Genomic DNA, 20,905 nt, shown 5'->3' on the forward strand with positions numbered 1-20,905 from the left:
AATTCTACAGACTTGGTATTAATCCGCGGAAGAGAGGAAACTCGCTGAACTTTGAGCCATTATTCATAGCCAAAGTTTTCAGTATGGCCTAAAAAAGGATCTGTCTTGGCTGGACAAATACAATTTTTATAAATAATTTCAGGAATTTCTCAGAGGTTTATTATTATTATTATTGCTCTACTCTCCTCCATACATATCAACAGTTTATTTCAAGACAGAGTGATTTGGGAGGTCATTGTCACCTCCCTTTATCGTAATTTATTTTCTTGAAAAATAAGCCTTTGTCCATTATATTCTTGCACTTTCATGATTGTGGTGGCGTCATAATAAGTGATTGTGACATATCAATGATGTCCTCACGCGATAAATTTTACAGCCTGCGCCTCCAATATACTTTTTATTATTATGATGGTGATGCTGTTTTGTGCGCGGTCCCATGACTACTATAATCATAAATGTTATTATTTCAGTTCTTGTCACTGTGAGCTTTATTGTATTCCTGAAGAAGAACTAAGTACAATGCAATACCACTTTGCCTCATTAATATATATATATATATATATATATATATATATACATATATATAAATATATATATATACATATATATATATATATATATATATATATTTATATATATATATATATATATATATATATATAAATATATATATATATATATATATATATATATATATAGTGGTAGAAATTTTACTTCAACCAGACGCTATTCAGATGAGATCTTTACATACATAATCATAGCCGTACGCAGTTGGAGTAGTTTAGATCTGTTATAGGAAGTAGGGAGTAGATTCTAACACCTGCAATACCTCCCTGATCAAGATAACCAGTTTCTGTGCATCTCGTACATTTTGAAAGCTTAATCTGTTTTTATTTTGCACGTTTGTATTTCAAAATATTTATTGATCAATTGTTTGAATCATTTTGTTTAAATGAAAATATGCATATACGGGGGATTATATTAACATTATCATTTCATTCTTCTATAGCTTATTATTTTTCACACATCTTTACAATTCAATTAATTTCCGAGCAATGTGACTGACAACAAGATTGTTTCGATTTGATCTCGTCACAAAGTTATTTAATATGTAAGGTTATATTAAAAATGACAGAAAATGCCCTGATACAATTTGAGTGGTAAAAGTATAGTTTCTTGGAAGCCTTCACTAAGTGCTGCATGTTATAATATTTGTGTTGCTTATTGCCTTGTATTGATGCGTTTCAGTGCAGGACTGTATCAGTGCACGCACTTGACGCATTCAGGACATAGTTGCGACATGTTTCCGCATTGATTGTGTATGATTATGTTGCACTCAATTAAAGTGAGGTAAATGGGAACCGGCAGGAAGTAATACCTCAAAAAGCTGAGCGCATCGAAATCGGTAGACTAGCTTAGCCGGGGTAATATAGGAGCGCCTTGAGCACCTAGCAAGGTGGATACGTGCGCTATTCACGCAATATTCAGGCATTGCCCCGACATGATTTCAGCAAAATAATATTCTCAAAGCCCAAATCTGTGAAGTATCTAGCGCAAATTCAATGTTCTGGTGTTCACGACCTCTGCGTTCGTTGATCAGAACCACTTACACTGAATACGTGGTTTACACAGGCATCCATTATGTCTATCTTCGCGAACTTTGCGTGAAGTTACCTCGGGTGATGGTTCGCGTACCCTCCACTCCACTTTACTACTGCTACATAAACCTACACGTATCATCAGAGTAAATTCATAGTTAATATAAACGATGCTTCCTTTCATACCCGCTTCTTTATGGGAAATTTTCGGTCATCTTGACCTATCAAAAATGAATTCATGGAATCATAATATATCATTATTTATAATATTATAGGGTCGCTGATACTTATGATTCCTTGCATCTTTAAGATATCATAAGACTTTATGTATATAACTTGGCCTATTTTACAACTCCAAGGCCCAGGGGAGAAAGAAGGAGAAGAGGATGAAGAAGAGAAAGAAGAAGAGGAGGAGGACATGGAGGAAGAAGGAGAAGAAAAAATAGAGGAAGCAGCAAGAGGAGATAATTACTAGTAAGGACGAGAGCTAAAACTATGAAATGACGCAAAATGCATCACTGCAATAAACCTACTTAAATTTTCTTCGCAATGTGTCCCACCGTATCCTTGGACACACGAGCAGCTATATCCAACTAGTTTCTCCGTACACGTTCCTCCGTTAAGGCACGGGTTTGAGTTACAAGCTTTCAAAAAAAAAGAACATGAAGAAAGAAATGTAAAACAGTATAAAGGGGCACGAAATTGTATACAAACGGTGTGTAGTCTCACACTGACTGTGTTAAAAAACAGTATTGACATAAACCTTTTGATATAATACAGAAAATACAATTCGCGTATAATTTCGTTATCAGAGACCAACTAATATTAATATCAACCAACATCTGTCAGCAACCACCCCATTTCCAACAAATAGTCTTGAGTTAAGGCTGTTTGAAAATAGCCAAAATAGTAATTTGAATTGCAAAAAACGAACGCAAAATGTCAGGTTATTTGAAAGAGTAATTGTCATTAATACTGTCAAAGTTTACCGTTGAGATGACTCGAACACAAGATAGTTTCTTTGACACAATATTTTTTTTTTTGCAGATTGCTTGGAAGTTTCATGAGATGTGCACAATGAGCAAATCTTCTGCCTAAGTAAGCCCTGAACTTAAAACTTAGTTTTCTCCTTTAAGCTCTGGCTCGGCTTATTTTGCATTTAATCAAGAACTCGTTTATAGGTTATTCAAGGTCTATCTATTAAGTATCGCTGATCTATTTTGACATATGTATATAATATATATATATATATATATATACATACAGCAAAAGAAAGTACCCACTTCTTTCAAAGGCTGCACACACAAATTCACCCCATAGAAATAAACAATTTAGTACACAGGTATGGTGCAATATCCATCAGTAATCACATACCCAACAGGAAGTGATTATCTTTATTACCAAGAAATAGTATAGTATAGTAGTATAGTATTTATTTTCCGTATAAAAAACAAAAATTCAAATGCAAAACGGATGGATAGCCCATTTTCAGTTTAGTCGACATGACTATACTGTTCTTCCATGAAATGACATGTACATCATCTTGGTTACTGAATCAAAAGTCACAAAATGTAACAGAATGAGCCGTCCAGGTTTTACACAAAAGTCAATGTCAAAGGATAAATAAACCAGACACAAACAACAATGTTCAATAATGTGTATGTCCTCCTCGTGCCTGGACACATTCCAGGCATCTCTGACGCATGCTTTGGGCAAGTTGTCTGGCGTAGTCCTGGGGAAGCTCTGTCCATTCCTCCTGCAGAGCTTGGATCAATGTTTGCCGATTGGTAGGAGGCTGTTCCCTTGATCTCACCCGTCTGCCAAGTTCATCCCACAGATGATCAATGGGATTGAGGTCAGGAGAGCATGCACACCATGGGATGACGTCAATGTCCTGCTCCTGAAGGAAGTTGGTTGTGAACCGTGCTGTATGGGGTCTTGCATTGTCCTGGTGAAAGGATGTGCCTGCAGGAAAGGGAGCAGATGGGGTCTCAATACTTCATCAAAATAGCGCTGAGCTGTCAGATTACCTGCCAGGATAACCAGATGAGTCATATGGTTGGCTGATATGCCTGCCTACACCATCACAGAAGGTCCACCCCACCGATCAACTTCACGAATGCAACATTCTGCATATCGCTCTCCTGCTCTGCGCCACACACGCTCCTGTCCATCACTTGTATTGACGCAGAACCTGGATTCATATGAAAACAATACTGCATTCCATTGTCTTCTGGTCCAGCGGCTATGCTCTCTGCATCACCTCAGTCTATTCCTTCTATGGATAGCGGTCAACTCCTGACCTCTGCAAGGCCGTCTTGATACCAGGTCCTGCTCCCTCAAGCGACGTCTCACAATGTCAGCACTGATAGGGTTATTATTTTGGCCCACTGTTTCTGCAGCTGTTTGGGTAGCTGGACGAAAACTATCTCGAAGATGTCGAATGAGAATCCACCTGTCCTGATTAGGGGTTGTGACCCGAGGCTTTCCCCTTCTTTGTCTGTCACTTACATTTTCAGTTTCCTGATACCGTGTGGCCAGTTGAGAAATTGCTCTGTGCGAACAACCAACACGTCTTGCAATTGCTCGATGACTTTCACCTGCCTCAAGCATCCCAATGGCCCCTAATCGTTGTTCATGTGTCAAACGTGGCATGATTTTCCTGATGGAAGCTTGCTTAGACCAGAGTAAAGTACTGTTAAGTCTAAAACAGCTAACTGATTTCATTCTGAGAATTTGCATAATCAGGAAGGAGAGCATCCCTACATGCAGAGCACACTCATGAGCATCATTTTTGACAAACAGGTGTTCACTTTGACATATTGGTTGTTAAAAATAAAAAATGTTGTCCATTCAGTGGCCATTTGTGCTCGGTTGAAAGTGCTTTTGTGTGGGACTTTTGATTCAGAGACAAAGATGCTTTGCATGTCAAGTTCTTCTTTGTTATGAAGATATTCTATTGCTTATGTGCATGTGATTAGTAAGGGGTATTGTAGCACAACTGTGTACAAAAATTGTTTATATTTATGTCGTGAATTTTTGTGTGCGGCCTTTGACAGGGGTGGGTACTTTCTTTTGCTGTCCAATTATATATATATATATATATATATATATATATATATATATATATATATTACGGCTTAGAATGTGCTTTTTTTCAAAATCAATTCAAAGAGAACATGAAGATAGAAATGTGAACAAGCCACTCAAAAACCAACAAAAGGTCATCTGGTAAGGTTTTTGAAAATAGCCAATATAGTAATTTAGATTGCCCCAAAAAGGTATAAATCATGCTAGGTTATGCTAAAAGAGTGATATTGTCCTATTGTCAAAATTTCACATCAAGAAGTTGACAAGAAAACAAGATACGAGAGTTTCTTTGACACAATCATTGAGATATGAACATTGTGCAAATCTTATTCTCCAGTTAGCTCCGAACTTCAAACATAGTTTTATTCCTTAAGCTCTACAGTAGATTAGCTTCTATTACAGACTTCATGTACTTGTTTAGGTTATTCTTGATCTATCTTTACAATTTTACTGATGTATTTTGAAAGTTATATATTTAAGCGCTTAGAATGTGTTTTTTCAAACTCAATGCAAATCTAAAAAAATATATTTTTGGGCGTCTTATATTGGTTTCAAATGCCAAAGGCAGAGAAACCCCTTCAATGGCAACTACACTTTGTGACACTGGAATGTTAAGATGGCACTCGATAATAATTCAATCCAGGTACTTTTAGATAATTCGTTTTTCTGATTTCCAAAGGAAAAAAAAAAAAAAAAAAAACGAAATATTGAGTGAAAATTGATTCTATTTTCGAGATCTAAAACAGAAAAAACGGCAATTTTTTTAATATTTTGATTCAAGAATGAAATACATGTATGTAAAAACGGAAAAAACATAAAAACGCGTTCATTTTTCCGTTTGACTGTTTTGGCATGTTCTAATTGAATTGAAAATGTCGTTTTCTTTTTCTGTTTTGCCTGAATGAAACAGAAAATTAAGCGCACCTTCTCGTTTCCCTTTTCGGTTTCGAAATCAGAAACACGCTTTTTCTGATCGCACCGCCGTCAAGGTACGATTAGATAATTCCTTTTTCGTAAGCCAAACGGAATATTGAAGACCGAACCTTTTGCGAAAGAGGCGGAGCCAGAACTCGCATACACTTGTAATTCCGACGCTTCCTTATTCCGAAGTTTCGAATATTCCGAAGGTTTGTTTTTCCGAAGGTTCGTAATTGCAAAGGTTCGCCATTTCGAAGGTTCGTTATTCCGAAAACGAAATAAGGTTCATAATTCCGAAGGTTCGTTAGTCCAAAAACGAAATAAGGCTTGTACTTCCGAAGGTTCGTTAGTCCGAAAACGAAATGAGGTTCGTAATTCTGAAGGTTCGTTAGTCAGAAAACGAAATAAGGTTCGTTAATCCAAAAATGAAATAAGGTTCGTTTGAAGCACTTATTTTATGCATGTATTCCGTGTAATTCTAAAATATTCCTTTTCAGGTCTGATCATGAAAAATTATCAGCTGGCGCTGCGTGCTCGCATTATTTCCATTAGTATGTATAAGCCTACTTTTATATGAATTCGAACAAACTGCTTAAAATCCCTCTTTATGACAGTTTATCAAAAATATCAGCTTGCACTTCGAGCTCAAATAAATAAGTTAGTTCCATATGCGTCTTGTTCATAACATTGGTCAGAATGTTTAAATTTTAGGACCAAATTCCTGACATTCCTATAAAATTTTGCTCGCTTCTCGCGTTCGAATTATTCAATCTTGTTTATAAGGATAAAGCTAAGAGATCACTCTTCGGACTAACCCTTAAAAGAAAAAAAAATCAGCATTGAGCAGCCGATCGGGGAAAATGTAAATGAAATCACCCACCCTCCTTATTGGAGAAAGCTCAGTCCACATCAGTATAAATACAAATATGAATTTAATGTAAAATAAGTGCCCCCCATATTCCAAAAAAACTGGCTCGATAGCTGCGGATGGCTTTTTTTTGCCCCGCCCCAGCCCCAAAAGGGGTATTTACCATCTTTTTTTTGGTCCAAACAATTGACCACCCCCGTGCTGATATATATATGTTCCTTTTACCAAACCATTTATGATTATATAAATATATATATATATATATATATATATTGTTCAGGTTTATAAGTGGTGAACATTTAATCAAGACTAGATTTTTTACTAGACATTTAGAACTTTGACAAAATAGTTTCAAAATGCCCCTCAACACGCCCCTATCGATATTCAATCTGATAACTTCTATGATAACTATTCTGCCCTTATACTGGTTTTCGTTAAAAACGTTAATAGTAATTCTTTTTATTAAATGCATTTATATTTTACTTGCTTGATTTTCAGTAAGTTTTACTTATTCATGTTATTGTAAGCATGGTCAGTTTGGTCCTTGCACATTTGTATCGTGTACATTTATTTATGTTTAAACCGAATTAAAAAAATATGAATAATAAGTTAAATATTTGCAGGTCAAGCAATAACATAAAATAATAATAATAATAATAATGATAATAATAGGCATTTATATAGCGCCATCTATCTAGAAATATTATATTCCGAGGCACGTTGTTGATATCAATATTACCCCGGTTTTAGCTCGAGCTGCCATTCAGCGCTCATGCATTCAAGGCATCCTGCCGGGTACCCATTTACCTCACCTGGGTCGAGTGCAGCACGATGTTGATAAATTTCTTCCTGAAGGAAATTACGCCATGGCTGGGATTCGAACCCACGACCCTCTGTTTCAAAGTCAGAAGACTTATCCACTGGGCCACAACGTTCCAATAAATATTTTGTATTTACAAAGGAAAAACTAATAATTAAAATATTACAAACAGTAAAACGGAAAAATTAACCGTTTGTCTGTTTTAAATTAAAAAAAATACTTTCCATTTTCACTCAATATGTATATTTTTTTCCGTTCCGAAATCATTAAAAAAAAGTTATCTAACAATGTTTGATTTGAAGTCCGGTGTTGGCATTAGTGTTGGTGCTAGTGTTGCAATTTAGTTTGCTTCCCCTGGCTCCAAAATCTATTCTGAGTTTGTAAAATTGATCCAGATCTCATTATTGACATATCATAAAATAGCGAGTGGCCTTTTTACTTTTATACTCGTGTAAAAATTTACCTTACACCAACACCAATAGATCAACAATAAACTTGAATTCCCCCAGTATATTAATTTAATTCACTTTACTGACCCTGTACTAAAACGTTAGTCTAACTCTGTTCCCCACTGCATAAAAGTTAATGTTATTGTAACTTTGTCATCTAATGGTAACTTTTATATGATCTTTGATTTTGATTGGCTGTTGACCATCATTACTAGTGTAGTTATCATCTGATGGTAGAGCCACAATTATAATAACTTTCATGCAACGGGGCCCTGTACCTTCGTTTGTTTGTTTTATTGGCACCCTTAAAGGTATGTAACTGCAATTTTGCACCGATCGGGCCAAAAGGAGCACAAAGAATCACCCTTAAAGGATGCCATTTAATAATGATATTAACAATATCAAATTTATAGGATATTATTACCCCGGTCATTTTATTCATTTCAATCCCGCACAAAAAGTACACAATTTCCACTCCATGGGGAGCATTCCTTGCTCTCATCGCAGCCTCATTATGGCGCTGGCAAATTCAAACATACAATATCTTTCGCATCCTACCGGGTACCCATTTAGCACTTGGGTCGAGAGTGGCAAATTGTTGATTAACGCCTTGCAAACGGACGATAGACCGCGGTGGGATTCGAACACACGACCCTCTGTTTACAAGGCTAGGGTCAGAACGACTACACCACGGCTCTTCCATCATATTTGTCTGATGATGTTACAGAGACTAAATTGTTCTATTTTTTAAAGGGTAGGTTTAGATGGATTAGCATTGCGTTTCGATAAGCTCAAATTCTCCTTACCGCAATACTCAGTGGCATAGTGAGAACATGAAACCCTGACGGAGTCAGACATATTGTATTTTTTTAGGAATGCGAGTGAACGAAGCGAACAACACAAATATTGACTTTTTGTAAAGCATCTCATTTAGGAAAGGATACTACATTTTAACTCTTTCAATTTTATTTATCTCCTTTCCTTTGTCTTTTTCTTTCTTAGTAGTGATTTTTTCTATTATTTATTTATGTACTTATTTTTTTTTTTTTTTGGGGGGGAGGTATATAGAGCTCCAAAACCCATCCATCTTTACGGCAGTGACTTACTTTGTATCATTAGCTTCATCATTATAACTCGCTATCAATTCAAATTCAATTTATATTGATTCATGAGGAAGAAAAAGAAGCAAAATAACAATAATATTAAGAAGAAGAAGAAAAAGAAGAATAAAATAAAACAGCAAAAGAAGATGATGACTTAGGGCGAGAGCTAAAACTACGAATGACGCAAATGCAACACTGCAATAAACTTACCGATATTTTCTTCGCAATGTGTCCCACCGTATCCTCGGACACAAGAGCAGCTATATCCAAATAGTTCCTCTATACACGTTCCTTCGTTAAGGCACGGGTTTGAGTTACAAGCTATTAAAAAAGAACATGCCGAAAGTAACGTAAACCAGCATTAAGGGGCCCGAAATTATAATTTTTGTACAAACGCTGTGTGTAGTCTCAAAGTATTGACATAAACCTTTTGATATAATACAGAGAATACAATTAGCGTATAATTTCGTGATTAGAGACCAACTAATAATAATATCAACCAACATCTGTCAGCAACCACCCCATTTCCAACAAATAGTCTTGAGTTAAGGCTATTTGAAAATAGCCAAAGTAGTATTTGAATCGCAAAAAGTGAACAGAAAACGGCAGGTTAATTGAAAAAGTAATTGTCCTTCATTCTGTCAAAATTTACCGTAGAGTCAACTAGAACACGAGATGCCAGAGTTTCTTTGACACAATGTATCTTTTTTTGCAGATTGCTTGGAAGTTTCACGAGTCTCGTTTATCCGAAGGTTCCTTAGTCAAAAAACGAAATAATGTTCGTTAATCTAAAAGTTCGTGAGCCCAAAATTGAAAGGTTCGTATCCCTGTACAAAAAATATATTCAAGATTATTACATATCAGGTTGGAAATGGAGGAGGCTGCTAAAAAGCGGATCTTGTAGAGTGCAGCCTCCCAATAAATTTTCTTATAGTTACATGTACATAGCATATACAAATCAAAATAACAACTTGATCATAAACCAGTTAAATTAAAACATTGAAGAACAACTAGACATTTTTCAGCAACAGTTCCAACAGAGGTTGATACATGTGTATGTTGTGGTAAAATTAATTTATTGCATTTAAAATTGGCGCTTGGATCAAAAATCTTATTTTCTCTGAGCAATTGCTGCCTGATAGTGCGATTTTTAAAGCTTCTGCTGGTTATGATAAAACAAAAATTCCCCGTAGGAAAAAAATGCTATTTTCAAAAGGGAAAATGCCCTTTTTTCAAAATGAAATGCGCCATTTTTCGAAAATGAATACTCTTTTTGAGGTACAACATAATATATTTCAGGTTAGAAAATCCCTTTTCATTTTTGCTCACGCTCGCCTCAGTTTTTTTTTGTAGCAATGTACTCACTTTTTATTCTGGTAATAAAAATGTTTAAAATGTCCAGTTTTCAAGTTGGAATATAATTTATTCTAGGTAAGCGCTTTGTGCTCTTTTTCATGATTATGAGAACTTCGCAGAATTTTTAATTTTTATTTCCTTTTGAAGTGTCACAAAGTTTGATCTTGCGATTAGCACTCGCGACATCTCGCATGGGATGCCATTTTAACAGTATGGCCTAATTAGCCTCATAATTGACCGAAAAGTGGGTTTAAGAACTTCAGATTTGAAAGTTTAACCGTGTAAAAGCCTAGATATCAGAATTCATTTCAAAAAAAGGTTTTGCTCAACTGAATTACTGCAAAACACACAACGACGTAAATGACAATATCACAAAAAGGCCCATTTAGACATAAAAGTGCCCCCATTTGGCCCCTCAAGTTACGTGCCCTGCCTTCCCATCCTTATACAAATTGGAAATGAAACGGTGTTCCCCCCCCCCCCACGCTTGATGTTCTGGGTGCCGTTTCATAAAGCTGTTCGTAAGTTCAGAGCAACTTTAAGAACGACTGGTGAACCCTTCATACGCGCTTAACCATCGCCAATTCAATATACCATTTACCACAAGAAAGGATCACCAGTCGTTCTTAACTTATGAACGGCTTTATGAAACCCTAGATTAGATAGTCACAGATTATTTCACTTTTCAGATTAACGAACCGTCAAAATAACGAACCTTATTTCAGTTTCTGATTAAAAAAACATTCGAAATACCGACTCCTATTTCGTTGTCGTAATAACGAAGACCAAGAAATTTGTGTGAAAGCAGTACAATCGATAAAAGAAATCAATGAAAGTTGAAGAAAAATTTAACAAATAATAAAGTAATCAGCATGTGAGTGTTGAGATTGCTAATGAGGTGGACATTCTTCCTTTGTGATTGCGACCAACATTTGTGATACATGTATCATACTTATAAAAACTCCTCAATCACTTTTAAATGTTCTTTTTATGAGGTCTATCCATTTTAGATGACATAGTCTTGTTTTCATTGGTCCAGGGGGAAGTTTATTTGAGGCTTCGTAAAAAGCCAATGACGAAGAGCTTGTACTATCATAAGAATGGATTAAAAAAAATAGTTTGGGGGTATATTATCAATTGCCAATAGGAGGATCTCCATTTTAACAGAATTAGTAATTTAGAAATTCAGATATTCATAACGTTATTTATTGCTTGTCCAATTGTTCCCGAACTTTTGTTGATCATTTCTTCTATTTTTGGTACAAGCCGACCTGTTGCAAGGGTTTTGTGCTCGGTCAAAGTAGCAATCGTAGGCCTACCTGGATGTGCGCAGTATAGGTTGACTTTATCTCTCATCGCCGGTGGTGTTCTGACTTCATATTCAGGATGATCACGAGTTAGATACTTGGGAACAGGCTGCACTAATTCCCCGGTGTGCTCGGAAATGGTTTGAGGGCAGGCGATGTCTGGTATTGTTCCACATGTTTGGCCACCGAATACACCTGCTTCCGGGTAATCATGAGGGAAAAACGAAGGATAAATAAGAAGCTGACTGACACTGGCGTAACTTTTTTTTTTCTTCTTCTTCTTGCTCTTCTTTGTCTGTATGCTTTCTCCTTGTTTTTTGTTTTTTTTAATAGATTTCAGCCTATAAAGAGCTGTAAAATATAAAGGTGATATTTTACGCATGATCTAGAAAAAACTTTTTATAGTGCAATTAATGGACTTAAGCCGCGCAAGAGAGTTGCATTTTGTAAAAAAAAATAATAAGGAGGTCCGGCGTATTTTTCAATCATTCCTCTTTCTCTTTTACCATTTGTGCAAAGTAATAACAACATTATTTGTACAAATAAAATGGTCCCCGAGTAAGTTTGAAAGGGTTTAACGTTATGTCTTACCGTAAAACTCGTGGTTCAGTATGACGAACACAGATAAGGCCGTCACCCCTAAATAATGCTTAAAGAGGAAGAAAGAGAAACGAAAATTTAACAAACTGTGAAATATTACACATGTACAGTTCACGTGTTACATTAATGTGAGAAATCGTGTACAACAACTTTTTTTTAATTTATGTGCTGTGAATGTTTTGATTATTATTATTAATATTATTAATAATATTATTAATTATAAAAATGGTGAAGATATGATAACAATGAATAATATTGATGAAATGAGAGATAAAGGTATTTATTCGCCTTACAACTATAAGCAAATCGAATGCATGTATGAGTATCGCTTACATTTTCCAAAAATATTGCTCAATAATTAAAATGTTGTCGCAAGAAACACAGTCGAATGATTAATCCCTCAATTGTAACAATAACATAAGAAAAAATGTAATACAATGTAACTCAAATAGTTAAGAACGAAGGAGAAACATGCATATGTCTGTATAGATACATAATTATGTGTGTGAACTAGTCTAGATGTGGAAATGTGTGACTATTTTTCCTGCCAGCATCCAGCTCAAAGGTGCGTAAAAATGAATAGGACTAAAAACATTATAATTGTGAAAAAGACGTCATACAAACCATTCTTATACACAAGTGAGATCTTCGCTAAAGTTTGGATAGTTATGTCTGGATATTCAAGTACGACCCGACTCTACCGAATTATCAGTTGAGCCAAAGTACATCGCATTTAATATTGTGGCGTTCTTCTTTTATTGGTAATGAAATGTAAATAACCATAATCAGCCTAATTTGAACGATTTGATTAGAACAGGTCTTTGGCTTTCCGCATGAGGAAAAGCCGACAGCGCGCTCTCCTCCGTGATCGTACGCCACGATTTTACCAATAGTCATAATTACATTTTCACTTTAATTATCTGCGTTGGAAAAAAAATTGAACAATAGTAGTGAATTACAATACAATACACAACTCACAATAATAAAGGCATCTTGACACTCTTTGAAAATGAGGTGTTAAAGCATGTTTTCAGCTTCAAATCACCCAAGGCTTCGATGTCTGATGCTATGATATGGAGTATGTGAAATACACCGCATGTGTAGATTAGCTGATTATGAGGATAACCATAATTTTTTTTTTCTTTTAGTTTTTTTTTCAGCATTATTGAACCAATATCGAAACACATATTGTGCAGAGACAATTTGATATATTAGCATAATTCTTTGGGGAAAAATAATTCAATTTTTTAAACTGGATCTCAGATATGGTTTCGCTGTTATTTGGACGATTACATCATGGAATGGGACGCCTCTGTCCTACATGCGCTCACAGTCTTACACACTTGTAAACTATATCATAAAGCTCTATTTACACGAACCTTAAAGTTTATATGGTTTATTTTGGCCTTGATTACACTGATCAACTTTTTTTTCATGTTCTATTATATCATACTCATTTTTATTGCGTACTTGAAGTATGATGATTTGAATACATTCTCTTGCATGTGGAAGGGTTCAGTTGGTAGATGTGAACAATGATTATCAACCGATACCGAACCTATTGCATTGTAGAAATCACAACGCAATATAATAAATAAACTAATCTGCAATTTGTACTAGGCCTGAAGGTCAATCTACAATCAACAGTCTATCCTTATAATAACATTTTGCATTAATACTTCATAATCACCCATCTACAATCAACAGCCTATCCTCATAATAACATTTTCCATTAAGTCTTTATAATCACCCATCGACAATCAACAGTCTATCCTCATAATAACATTTTGCATTAATACTTCATAATCACCCATCTACAATCAACAGTCTATCCTTATAATAACATTTTCCATTAAGTCTTTATAATCACCCATCTACAATCAACAATCTATCCTCATAATAACAGTTTGCATTAATACTTCATAATCACCCATCTACAATCAACAGTCTATCCTTATAATGACATTTTGCGTTAAGTCTCCATAATCACCAAAGTTACTTCAAGGGGAAGATTGGACGGTAGATAGACCGCGTAATGAAACGCTCTACAACGTTGAGTAAGTAACGACCTTTTTTACCTTCAAGTTTGCGTATCGCGAGATGGTTGTGTACAAAACATATGACAGAAATGGTGAAGGGGTGAAGGAATAGACGAATTTTACATTTCATTTTTTATTCTTCAATTTCCTCCCCCTTAAATTTGAGATGAATATATTTCAGAGGTTTATTGGTAATAAAACGTGGAATTATTTCCATGCGCCACCCTTGAACCCTCTCCAAACTTCCCTCTCTCATTTTCCCCATATGTTTTATACACAGTCGCGTGCCGATATGCGAAGATTTACATACTCAACGCTGATTGGCGCCCTTCCCCATAAGCATTTATCGAGCGTTTAAAAAATCGTCGAAGTGGCCGATCTTCCCCTTGTAGTATCTTTGTAATCACACATCTACAATCAACAGTCTATCCTCATAATGACATTTTACATTTAGTCTTCGTAATCATCAGGACAAAACCCTATGATTGCATGGAATAATTTCCTAATCATCCTTAATTACATTTCATCATGCTCATGAATTATTCCATTGCCGAACTTGAACTCTGATAATATGAATACATTTTTTTTTGGTGTGTGTTCTTTCTGTTGCCGCAACCAATGTTTATCTTAAAGGACAAGTCCACCCCAACAAAAAGTAGATTTGAATAAAAAGAGAAAAAAACAACAAACATAACACTGAAAATTCCATCAAAATCGGATGTAAACTAAGAAAGTTATGACATTTTAAAGTTTCGCTGAATTTCACAAATTATATGCACATCCTGGCTGGTATGCAAATGAGGAGACTATGACGTCATCCACTCACTATTTCTTTTGTATTTTATTATATGAAATTTGAAGTATTCTCATTTTCTCCTCATTGCCAAGTGATACAATGATTTATTCCTCCCTGAACAAGTGGAATTAGCATTGTTTAATACTCTATGGTTAAGTCAAGTTGGTCCTAATTGTCAAATCTGTAAAAAATGAAATATTGTATAATTCAAACAATAAAAAACAAAAGAATTAGTGAGTGATGGACATCATCAACTGACTCACCTAGTTGTGCATATCACTGTTTTGTGAAAAATAAGCGAAACTTTAACATGTCATAACTTTCTTATTTTACATCCGATTTTGATGAAATTTTCAGCACTATGCTAGTTTGATTTTTCTCTTTTTATTCAAGTCAGCATTTTCCTGGGGTGGACTTGACCTTTAAAGGTGATGAATTCCTCAGTTCCATCGAGTAAACAGTTTAATGTTGAAATGGCAACAAACAAAGAAATGACCAGGTTCACGAGCTATTAGAAAAATCGAACAATGATTTCACTGAGCCCTGACCGTTGTGATTGGAATGCAATGGAAATGGAGGTGGACTTTCGAGCTATTGATACCTGATGCTAACTAAGGAGAATGGAAGTTGCACCTCATTTACATTTGCTCTACGGCGGCCGTGCAGCAAGTTAAGCCACCCTTATACCTTGGTCACATTTGTTCTACGGCGGCCGTACGGCGAGTAGAAAACAGCCGTTTTATTCATTTTTATTCAAACCACCTATATGTAGTTGGTACAAAAAAAATGTTAAAACGGCTGTTTTCGACTCGCCGTACGGCCGCCGTAGAACATATGTGACGAAGGCATTATCTAGCTCGTACAAAAAACAACTGTTTTAGACTCGCCGTACAGTACCATTTAACCAAGCTATTCAACATGGGTTTGATGATAGAAAATTAAACAACATGAACATACTATTGATACCTGATGCTAACTATTCTGTACTTGATAATCTGAGTAGATACCGGTTAACTGCTTAATTCAATTTTGTCATGAGTTTCAGTCATGCTGCTTTAAGTATACTTGCAAGAAACACAAACAAAAGGTTCGAAGAAATACATGTTTTTATTACGAAAGATTACAATTTTTCAAAATATTCAATAAAACTTTAATACACCTATCAACGCCGGAGACAATATTTCATAAAAACATATTTAATAAGTTTTCATTGAGATAGAACTAAAAGCAGCCACAAGTAGTCGTGATTCATTGAATAAAACGGAATGAGTACCCTAATAATTTTTTAGCTGAAAAAACTTTTTTTCTGACGAATTTTTGGACTACTTTTATTAAAAGGGAAAAGTTTTCTTATACACTTTTCAATCACCGACTCTTTTTATTTCATTTTTAAAGATGAAATAAAATAGGAAAATTGGCTTCTTTTTATTCTTAAAACACATACTGTATATATATATATATTTTTTTTTTTTGCTGCTTTCTAAACCTTGCCATGTTAGCAAAGCTATTTTCTGCATATTTTTGGTCAAAAAAGTTTTGATCTACGGCGACTTAAATTCCTATTCAAACTGGGGGAAAGTTAATAATGAATATATTTGTATTTTATACATTGGAAACATTCTGAAAATCTTGCAAGACCACTTTGGACTTTATGTTAATCTTTATATCCAGACAATTGATATGTTGCCGCCATTCACCATTCCCCGATATGTTGTTCTTGAATCACATTTACTTATGTTTTTTTTTCTCTTCTTGATTTCCTTTTACAGAGAAACCAGCCTTGAATACGCGCACTACGATCAACGCCGAGCTGACGTCGTCGTCCTTCAAAGATCCCGACATGTCGTCGACCATCCCGGTCTCCTACTCATTTTGCTCTCTCTCTCCCCTCTCTTTCTCCCCATCCTGATTGCCCCCCTTTTCTGCCCCCCTCTCTCTCCCTATGTGTGTCTGTCTGTTCATCTAGCTCTGTCTGTCTGCCTCCCTCCCAGTCACACACACCCTCCCTCTCTATCGGTCAGCCTATAATTTTGTCTCTGTATTTTTTTCTTTGGTTCTTGTGTGTGTCTTAGATAATCTTCTGGATTTGCTTCCATTTTGTGATCGAGTTATTCCCGTACCCTCGCAACAGGTTATGCTTGCAAGTGGAGCTTGATGTGGGAAAGCCAATCACTTATCTGGTCATTATCATCTGCTGTAATCTTCAAAGGGCTCTGCAGCCTATCTCGAAGATGAGATTAAACTTGGACGCACGTTAAGAGGAGGAGTGAGGGATATTTTCAAGGTGACTTTGCAGAAGCTTTTGGAAGCTGTCAAGCGAAACTGCATTAACTATTTGGAGAGGGAGTTTATTCCATTCAGGTACAGATCGTTGGGCAAAGGCAAACACATGTCATCAATTTCGAGTCAATTCAGAGACCGATTCGAAGAATATTTCGGAAAGGCATTTCAGCGCTTTATAATTGTGATTTCTGTCATATGTATTTATTTTCAATTATTTCAAATGACATGATGATAATCCCCACATCACCACCTGCCCATTGATATATGATAAGACTATAGTCATACTCTATATATTTCTCCTTTAACGGGGTGATACTATGAAGGGCCGTTCACTTGTTGGACGAATGACGGGTTATAGCGTGAAAGGCCCGTTATACACATAATGTATGTATTTACAAATATCTATGTATGTCTTGAATAAGATACTGGGATTTTAAGGTGTCTGTATTTTTCATGTGTTTTACTTATGTTTCATTTCCAGGTCAGGACAGAATCCCAAAGAGCATCGCATTAGGGGGAAAGTCCTGCTTAATGGTAAATATGGTGTTCTCGGACTATTATCAATGTCAGTCCTATTGACTGTTCGTTTACATAGGATGTCACTATCTGTCAAGTGATCTTTTAAGGGAGACTCCGCATATGATGCAAGGAAGTCTTTTCAACCAACCCCAAAGTTGGGAGAAATATGAAAAGGCCAACTTTTCCTAAAACGTAATAAATAAATAACACAAAATAAATCCAATTCAATTTGCATGCAATCTTGTTTTCAACAAACAACTGGTAGGTTTATAATTATTTGAACCAATTCATTGCTTGGTTACAACGTTTCTTAGAGTGCATAGACCAATGCTATCCTTATAATACAGTATATTATTAACACGTGTATTGATATAATTGTTCTTTTGATCCATGTTGTTAGTGAAAGTGATTCTCGTTTGTAATTACCATTGCCGCCATTTTAACTGTTCTGGGTCATTTCGATCAAAACAATAGGCACCTGTCAATATTGTAACCATATAATGTTCTTTTTATCATGTACAATAATTATTTTTTTCTAAAAAAATAGGAATACCATTACTTATTGATAATTTCATAGCATCGTTTGTTTTGTTTTCGTGTTGAAACACCTCTGTTATTAATTTATTTTAATGTCATAATCCGTTTATTAAAATGGTTTCGAATTTCTTATGTTTATTCATAAGAATTAGTTAAAAATAAATAATTCGACTCTCATATTTAGATAATGTAAGGTCTGTATGGTCTGTATGGAAAAAAATTCAAAAAATAATTACACTGAAATTTTCATTAAAATGTGATACAAAAAAAAAACGTCTCTGATACCAGCCACGCGTCGTTTCTTTTGTTACTTATAGTATGAATAATGTTTAAATTTTTACAATTTTGCAAAGAAAGGGATCCTCTTGATTGTAGCACAAAATGTGGAAAAAAGGAAGGTCAACATATTCTAGAAGTAATAGACCACTATTTCACAATGATGAATCAATAAACAATAATATTTTCATATAATAAAGAAAATGAGTGAGCGGATGACATAGGTCCCCTCTTTTGCATACAGACCAGGATGTGCAAATAACTGTTCTGTGAAATCAAGCGAAACTTTAAAATTTGTCAACTCTATCATTCAACATCCCAATTTAAAGAAACCTTCAGTGCCATGATTGTTTTTTTCTCATCTTAATCGAATCAATCATTCATTGAAATGCGCTTGCTTTTGATTGCATCTTAACTCCGTTGATTTCATGGGAAAATAATCAAAACTCATTATTTTGAAGATTACAAAGGCAAATGTAAAATATACTTCGTTAAGAAAGATGGAATTACGAAATAGCAATGCGTTACAGTCTAAGGGAGGTTAAAAAAAAGTAATTAATCAGATTAGTTAATACATACGAATCTGCGGAATAAAGCGTTTTCAGAGATCTTACATGAAATGTTCACTTGTTGTTAAAGGAATTTAAATTTGAGGCTTCGGTGGAACTTGGGGGATTAGCATTAATTTTGAAGAATGTATTCCGCGCTAGTGAAATAAAGCATTTTGGCTTCGTTGACTAGGGTTAATAAGTTTTAACATAATTATATTAATATGAAAATCGCATTTGTTTGATACATTATTTGAATTTGTTTACATTCATTTACTGGTATTGAATAGTCATGTGTTGTCATTATATGGCGTTAATTCAATGAGTATGCGTCTATTCGCAATTATTTACATTTTCACTGAATCCATAATGTATATTTACATATCCATGAATAACCTGACACCACAATACATGCACTGCAAAACACCGGTTTTGATTTAACACCAGCCCGGAATCTATATATGTCCACACCAGAGAAGTGTTAAACTACACCAGTTTGGTTTTGGTCTAACAACAGATAGGTGTTTATACAATACCAAGTAGTATTAAAACAGCATCGGTTTGATACTAAACTGGTGTTATTTCAATACTTCTCTGGTGTGGACATACATGTATATATATTCCGGGCTGGTGTTAAATCAACACCTGAGTTTTTGCAGTGTGCTTGCTTTTTCCATTCAAACAATCTCCCCGTGCATAATGTTTTAGAACAGACCTTTGTTTGTTTCCAAATTCCTAGACTAAACTAAAAAAAGTTCAACAATAGATACGTTTCATAGGCCCCAATGTCCGCGATAGTCTACCCTGCAAAATCCGTTAACGCTCATCAGTACAAGTATTCAAAATGAAGCTAAAAAAAATATATGTCTCCTTCCCATTTATTAATGATATAAGCACATGTAAAGTGGAATCTATTTCACTGTCATGTTAAATCTTAAAACGCTTTAAGCATGTTTCAATTGAAAAAAAAAACGCTATATAAATGTTTAATATGTGCATGTAATTCGAATATATTATTTGTTTAGTTTGGTATGTGACACCCAGTTTTTGCTTCTCGTTCACTGTCTAGTCCTTTTGCAACCTGAGAACTTAATAAAACTTATGTTATTAAAGACATTTACATTTAACTTTACATGAGCCAAGATGTGATTAATATGGTTGTTGTCAAACAGTTCAGATCAAAAGGGTTTTGAATGCAAATGATGATGTTAATGTTACAGTTCGCTATTCCAAAGGTTTGTTTACTTATTCCAAAACACGTAAACCGCCTTTATCTCGATATCCGGTTTTCCGAAACCAAAAAGGGTTCAAATTTTGGGCGTTTTTCCGAAAACGAAATAAGGTAAGGTATTCAGAATGTTTGTTAGTCCAAAAGCGAAATCAAATTCGTCATTCCAACAATGAAATAAGGTTCCTTATTTATTTTTTTCGAAAACAATATAAGGCTTGTTATTCCGAAGGTTCGTTAGTCCGAAAGCAGAATGAAGTTGTTTTCCCGAAAAAGAAATAAGGTTCCTTAGTATGAAAAACTAAAATAATATTATGTGGCAAAGCCAGGTAAACCGGAAGGACGGGCGTGGTGGAGTAGAATCACCGTTTTCTTTAAATTGTTACGTACGGAGCCTTTAAAGTGCCATCGACTTGACGGGATACTTTATCTTGCCATGTCGACATAATAACCGTATAATATCGACATGGCGAGATACGTTATCTCACCAAGTCGACTTATATAAAGTTATATGTCGACATGGCGAGATACGTAATCTCGCCAATTCGACTTATAAACAGATATAAGACG

At 35.1% G+C, this 20,905-nt stretch overlaps 1 protein-coding gene and 1 long non-coding RNA gene across 3 annotated transcripts in view; one reads left to right on the forward strand and one right to left on the reverse strand.

Annotated features, from left to right (window-relative positions):
• The window catches only part of LOC135154488 (fibropellin-1-like), a 31,754-nt gene extending 18,873 nt beyond the window's left edge, over window positions 1–12,881 (reverse strand). The window contains exons 1-5 of one of the 2 annotated variants that reach the window (XM_064100690.1): window positions 12,734–12,881; window positions 12,101–12,158; window positions 11,522–11,707; window positions 9,057–9,167; window positions 2,132–2,242 (exon numbers count right to left, since the gene is read on the reverse strand). In XM_064100690.1, the coding sequence (XP_063956760.1) occupies window positions 2,132–2,242; window positions 9,057–9,167; window positions 11,522–11,707; window positions 12,101–12,158; window positions 12,734–12,736 (469 nt within the window). In that variant the 5' untranslated portion in view covers window positions 12,737–12,881. The remainder of the gene's footprint in view (window positions 1–2,131; window positions 2,243–9,056; window positions 9,168–11,521; window positions 11,708–12,100; window positions 12,159–12,733) is intronic. The other variant, XM_064100692.1, reaches the window with a different exon arrangement.
• Window positions 12,882–14,098: 1,217 nt separating this feature from the next.
• On the forward strand, window positions 14,099–20,168 carry LOC135154384 (uncharacterized). The gene is made up of 3 exons (XR_010293780.1): window positions 14,099–14,166; window positions 16,714–17,305; window positions 17,709–20,168. It is a non-coding gene; the product is annotated as an uncharacterized LOC135154384 (long non-coding RNA).
• The last annotated feature ends 737 nt before the right edge of the window (window positions 20,169–20,905 follow it).

The sequence above is a fragment of the Lytechinus pictus genome, chromosome 6 (assembly GCF_037042905.1).
Source record: "Lytechinus pictus isolate F3 Inbred chromosome 6, Lp3.0, whole genome shotgun sequence".
Taxonomy (NCBI): Eukaryota; Metazoa; Echinodermata; class Echinoidea; order Temnopleuroida; family Toxopneustidae; genus Lytechinus; species Lytechinus pictus.